The following is a 6,215-nucleotide window of genomic DNA, read 5'->3' on the forward strand; positions in this document are numbered from 1 at the left end:
CTCCTGGCTGGTGTTGGGGCTTGCCATGTTTCAAGGCGTCTGCAAAAGGCGCTGTCACCGGATTTCCCTCGGCGTGCACATGGGCGATTCCTCGCGCTTACATGAATACATCAAATCGCCAAAGACAAGTCACAATGTGCAGCTCAACGGTCTTGGAACACCCAACGCCTTTTCGCATTTCCCGGCCAGTCATCTCATGGCCATTTGAGCCCTCATCTTGCCTATATGACGAGAAGCCTACAATACAGCTGAAGAAGGAAGAAACACACTGAAGCATAGGAACCGCTTTGCCTCCAGTTTTTGGTGGCCCACTATTCGTCCTCGTCCTCGTCGATGACGTTTCGTCTCCTCGCGCGGCTCGACGCCTCGGGCTCGACCTCGTCGCCCTCGGCGTCCTCGTCCTCGTCGGGCTCCGCCGTTCGCTGCCTCTTGTTTCGGCGGCGGTGGCGGTCGTCGTCCTCCTCGAGGATTTCCTCCTCCTCGTCCTCGGCTCCGCTCTCCACCTCCTCTTCCTCGTCGCTGCCCACGAGGAACCCGTCGTCCATGTCGTAGTCCTCGTGCCGGCCCACGCCCTGCGGCAAGTCGTCGTCCGAGTCGTACTCGGGCCGGCGACGCTTCGGCTTGGCGGCGCCCGCGGCACCCCTCTTCCGTCCTGAGCCGGCGCGACCCTCGAGGTCGCCGATGGACAGGCCGCCGCGGCCGGACCGTCCCGGGCCGTCCATCTTGGCCGCCGCGTTGTCGCGCCGCCGCTGGGCCTTGAGCCTCTCCTTTTCGGCGAGCTCGGCGTTCTTCTTCTGCAGCTCGGGGTCTTTGGTGGTGCGGATGATCATGTCCTCGCCCTTGACGCCCTTGCTGGCCAGGGCCATGCGCTCGGCGAAGAGGGTCAGGGCGTCGTCTCCGACAGCCTTGTTGGGCTTGACGTTGTACTGCTCCATGAGGTGGCCGACCGTCATGAGCATGTTGCTACTAAGCTCGGCGGCGGCGGCGTAGTAATGCCCGTCGTGCAGCTCGTTGTAGGGCTGACCCGGGGCCGTTGCGAGTGACTTTTTGGAGATCTCGTAGTGCTCGCCGCCAACGGAGATGGTGACGGAGCCGTCGCTCCATCGATAGACGTTGGAGTTGCTCTTGAGGTCGCCCGTGGTCGGGTCTCGTCGGACTCGGGCGACGTGCTGGGGCTGCTCGGACTTTGCATTTGCGACGTCGAACTCGGAGGGCTCAAAGGTGTCGGGTGTATAGATTTCGGGCATGAACTTGATGAACTTGGGTACCCGCAGTACTCGCAGCTATATCTTTGGTCAATGCGAGGTCCATGTTTGTGTATCGCGCGCGTGGATTCCATACCATGTCGTCCGAGGCCTTGGGGATCCGGTGGCGGTACGTTTGCTCCTCGATCACGACCCTATTCCGTGTCTCCTGAGGCTCCGAATCGTAATAGCCGCCATGCCGCGCGTCGCCGTCATCGTCCTCGCCGGCGTCCGAGGCGAGGTCATCGTCTTCTTGAACGCGCTCCTGGGGCGAGGCTGCCTCCTCGTCCTCGTCTCCAAAGAGGTCGTCGCCGCCCTCGTCGACGACGTCGAGGGGATCCTCGGAATCAGACATGTCGAGGCGATGTGTGCTTGGGCGCCTGGAGCGAGAGAAGCCGGGGAGATGGTGGCGTGTGTGGTTTGGTGAGGGCTGATGCCAAGGCGCGGCGAGGCTGCTGCTGGAGGATTGGATGCGGTTGGCGAGACTTTGAAAGGCTGGCGCTGGAGTTTGACGCGCTGGAGTTCGAGTACTGTGTGGGGCTCAGCCACACTTTGGACGCCGGAGGTAGCAGGGTCGACGGCCGTGTTGCAACGGCGGCGCTGGTGATGCTGCGGTGGCCGGTTGACGAGGCTGCAAGGCTACAAAATGGAAGACGTAGTTTAACGGTGGAAATGATTCCCGTGCCATGAATACTTCTGGTCCCTTCAGGCCATTGAGTTGGGCTGAAGCTATTGTTCGTGCGACGACGTTCTTCTCGAAGGTGTGGCGCAGCAGCAGCTGGTCCTCAGCCACGGCAGCCCGCCCGTGTTGGCATTCCGGCCCTGGAAGCTACCAGGTTGCCATGAGGTGGGCACACCGGAACAGCGGGCGGGAACAGCGGCCCCTTGTGTGAAACGTGCCATCCAGTGGGCGGCCCGGGGGTCCCCAACCATTTCCCCATTGGTACGACCTCGGCCTCGTCGCGTGCAGGCTGCCCGGGCCATTGGAGTGAAAGAAACTCAGGTCACGGTCCCCCAGCTCGTCTGGCGCTGCTGCATTGCCCTGCGCCGGGACGGGCGAATGGCCAATTGATTCGTCGGAGCCAGCTCCCCGACTGCAAGTGAGGTCGGTGATGGACGCCCCATATGCGGGCAGCACGGGCTCCCCCGACTCGACAGCGCACAGCGGGCAGGGCCAGGGAGTTGGACCCCCGGGGACTGCAGCCGTCTCCACTGCTTCAGGTGTCAATGGTTCCGGTCCAGTTGCTGCTGCCAACGGCGCCAATGGCGGTGCCCCTTGTGCTACCCGCTGGGCCCCCTTGTGGCGGCGGCCCCATCCAAAACGCTGCCCGTCCACCTGTCTGTCCGCCTGAGGTTCTCCTGACCGCTGACTGATGAGGCGGCGGCGACACGTTGATTATGTACGTAGCAGCAACCAGGAAGCGCACCAGGCACACAGGAGGCTCCATGGGCCTGTCCTGGCCTAAGCCTTAGCGCTGCGTCCCCCGTCTCGTCCGACTCCGACCGTCTCCAGTATGAGCCCACGAGGCTCCAGCTGCAACTCCCTTCGAGAAACCACAAACTCGAGTTCTGCATCACCAGCACCGCCGCCACGCCATCGCCGTCTGCGCTTCCCGCCGTCCGTCTCCATCGTCCTCGGCCGCGACTGAACGCCCCCTCGACTCCCGCGCGAGTTTCGCCGACAACGGCCGGGCGCAGACTCGACAATCGACTCGACTCGATTCGGCTCGACTGGACGCTGCAATTGCTGCTGCTGGCACTGCTGGACCCCTTTTCGGCCCTGGTCCCCCCTCTCCCCTCCTTCACCTCACCTCACCTCACCGCGTCTGGCGTCGCTCGACTCGCCCCTCCCCGCCGCCGCCGCCGCTGCCAGCTTCCGCCCTCGACTGCACCCCGCCCGCCCGCGTGCCTGCTTGTCTCGACCACAACGGCTTGGGTCGCATCCGCCTTTTCGTCTACCGGCATCTGCCCGTTCGGCTTGGCCCAGCACCCCATTACGTTTCCGTCGTCGACATTGACCCCGACGCAACACTCCGAGCTTAGCCAGAGCTCTCGGAGAGTGAAAGCGCCCCCCAGAGCCCACCGACAAGAGCCCGAGCACCACGTCGCCGTGCGCCAGCCTCGTCGCCTCGCCTCGCCTAGCCAACGGAACGTCCCCGCGACGAAGCTCCATTCGGCACCTCCTGGTCCTGCTTCTTTGCTTGGTGGCCCTGCGACGACACCCTCGCTGCCGTTACCGCTGTCGCTGCCGTCCCCGACTCCTCTCGACCTCCGCCTCGTCGCCGTCGTTGCTCCTCGTCCTCGCCCTCTTCCCCTCCTCTCCCGCTTCTGCCACCCACCATGTCCAACCTCTTCTCGGGAATGTAAGTCGGCCTCGGGCCTCCCTCTTGTTTCAATCTCCCTAGTGTATCGCGTCCCCGGGACACCAATGCCGAAGCGCAATGCGTCTGGGTGAGGCTACTCGTGCGGGGCACTTGGGTTCAACGCGGCCGTGACGACAACCACCGGTGCATAATCACCACCACCACCAAGCGGTGAGGGGCATCGTCATGCCGCCCGTCGTGCCGTCCGTCCATCCACCCCAGGGCCTCCCCGGCATTGTGCCTCGAGCTTAGCAAGCTGAGGCTCAAGCTCCGACCCGGCTGTTGCCCTCGGGTTCAAACACCGCCGTTGGGAGTCTGGGACGGTAGCCCGCCCGCCATCCGCCTCTTGGCCTCCCTCGCTGCAGGGGCCGCCGATGCATCGCAGAAGCTGCTGCGGCTAGTCCGCAGCGCACCCTCCGTCCAGCGTTTGCTGAAGCTTTCTTTTGCCCCTCATTCCACCTGCACAAACCCACAGTGGCGCCCCGTCACGGGCGACGCCGCATCTCGCCTCATGCCCCTACACCCGCACTCTGTCGACTTGGACCTCGCCGTCGCGTTGCCATGCTCACCTGAGAGGCTGAGACCTTGAGCCGCCGTCGTGCGACATGCGCCTCTGCCCGCCGTCTTGCACCTGAGTCCCAAGCTTCGAACCCTCCCCTCCCTGCGCGCAGGATTGCGTTTCAACTCGTTTCGTTCCTTTGCCGCCACGGCAAACAGCTCTCGCGTTACTGTGCCGCAGGTCATCCCGAGGCGCTGCAAGTTCCCGGCGCCCGCCCCCGGCACTCACCACCTCCACCACCCGCCTCTCCCATCGCGCCCGTCTCGCGCAGTCATCGTCACCTCTTGCTGACCAGCTGGCTACAGAAACGCCCGCTTCCGTGGCGGGTCCAGCAAACCCCCCGGCCAGCAAAAGAGCCCGTCTCCGTCGACGGCCGGCCCGCCAGCAGCGCCTTCGCCCGACAATCTCTCACAGGCCAGCCAGTCCTCCACAAACCTCGCTCCCAAGGTCCCGCCGCTGCCAAACTCCCCGTCGCTCGCCCAGACCATCGGCATGGACGAGTCTAGCGGCGTCATGTCGAGTGGCGACGACATCATCAACTCGTACCACCTCCCTCGACCCCTCCCCCTCTGGGTCAACGGACAGTATATCAAGCACATTGTCAAGGGCAACTTTATGACCCTCAGCGCTCGGCCAAAGACGGTTGAGCAGGGCGAGTGGATCGCGCATCAGAGTAAGCGCAGCCCATGACTGTCCTTTGCCGTTTGCGCCTCTCTAACCCCAATGCTCTGCCCTAGTCGTCGAACATTACCGCAATCTCTGGAACTTTGTCCGCGTCGTCCATGAAAAGGAGGACAATGGGACGTCCATCTGCAATGCCACGAGTTGTCCGCGCATGTCGGCAGGGGGGTGAGTAGACGGTACCATGTCGGTGGCTGATGGATTTGCTAACCCTGACAACAGCAACCACTCCTTCACTTGGCTCAACAAGGACAGGGAGCCCGTCGAGCTGCCTGCTTACGAGTACATGACGCTGATGCAGCGGTGGATCTCGGGCAAGATTGACGACACCAACATCTTCCCGACCGATGCCACTGGAGTGTCTTATGCTCACAATCCGGCCATCACGACGACGCCCCTTTCCCAGCTGTCGAACCCTGGTGACCCAGAGTGGATCGGCAAGCGGTCCGGCTTCCCTGAGAAGTTCATCGATGTGTGCCAGATGATCTTTCGCCAGATGTTCCGCGTCTACGCTCACCTTTACTGGGCCCATTTCACGGAGCCCTTCTACCACCTCAACCTCGAGAAGCAACTCAACAGCTGCTTCTCGCACTTCGTGCTGACCGCCACCGCGCTCGACATGCTCAGGGCGCAGGAGCTTGAGCCCATGCAGCCCCTCCTCGACATCTGGGCAGCCAATGGCACGTTTCCGCCCGAGTCCAAGGCCTACGAATACGCCAATCTGCGCGCCGGCGAGCGACTGCTTGAGATGGCTGGAGTCGACCTGGAGAGCCGGTAAAGGGAGTCCCGGACAAGGGTACCACATACCGCTTGACATAGAGGAGAAGACGAAGCAACGGGTATGCTGTGTAGATGGAGGAATTGGCATATAAATGGTTGCATTGCCTGGCGAGAATTTACGTCGAGACTCGTTTGCTGCAGTACCGACGGTTGTACAGGTTTCCAGGGGCCTTTGCATGGCTTACCATCATGAAGGAGAGCGAGTAGAAGAATATCAAGCAAGAGATGGCATGGATACGAGCGCATCTTGTCTCCAGTACGGTGTGGTTCACGTGCGGATGCCATCACTCCACAGCTGTCCAGTCTCTGAGCCTTGCGGAGCATGCCGTGCTCTTGTGTCGGCAGGTTGAACGTTGCACACGGGGGCTGCGGAGCCGGAACACGTAGCTAAAGACAGCAAACAAGCAGACATTCATCGACAATGTGTTTCGAGATCCTGACTATAGCCTGCCAGCGAGACTGCGAAGTGAACGAAGTGAACCCCTTGGGTATCGAACGCCAACTACGTCCAACCTCTTCTACGGCGAGCGCACATCAGCGCGGCCCTTGACTACTGCCATACTGGCCCTCCCGCCCCGAAGGCACGTC

General features: G+C 62.6%; 2 protein-coding genes across 2 annotated transcripts; one reads left to right on the top strand and one right to left on the bottom strand.

Annotated features, from left to right (window-relative positions):
- Positions 1-311: 311 nt before the first annotated feature.
- On the bottom strand, positions 312-1,599 carry PLICBS_002443 (uncharacterized protein; the record flags this gene model as incomplete). The annotated part of the gene is made up of 2 exons (XM_018322119.2): positions 312-1,283; positions 1,342-1,599. The coding sequence occupies 2 exons, from the start codon at positions 1,597-1,599 to the stop codon at positions 312-314; spliced, it is 1,230 nt and encodes a 409-aa protein (XP_018179599.2).
- A 1,985-nt stretch (positions 1,600-3,584) lies between these two features.
- PLICBS_002444 (uncharacterized protein) lies at positions 3,585-5,625 on the top strand (the record flags this gene model as incomplete). Its single annotated transcript, XM_018322120.2, has 4 exons — positions 3,585-3,607; positions 4,472-4,839; positions 4,904-5,015; positions 5,070-5,625. 4 exons carry the CDS (start codon positions 3,585-3,587, stop codon positions 5,623-5,625), a joined length of 1,059 nt encoding a protein of 352 aa, XP_018179600.1.
- Positions 5,626-6,215: the final 590 nt, after the last annotated feature.

The sequence above is a fragment of the Purpureocillium lilacinum genome, assembly GCF_023168085.1.
Source record: "Purpureocillium lilacinum CBS 284.36 DNA, scaffold_2, whole genome shotgun sequence".
Taxonomy (NCBI): Eukaryota; Fungi; Ascomycota; class Sordariomycetes; order Hypocreales; family Ophiocordycipitaceae; genus Purpureocillium; species Purpureocillium lilacinum.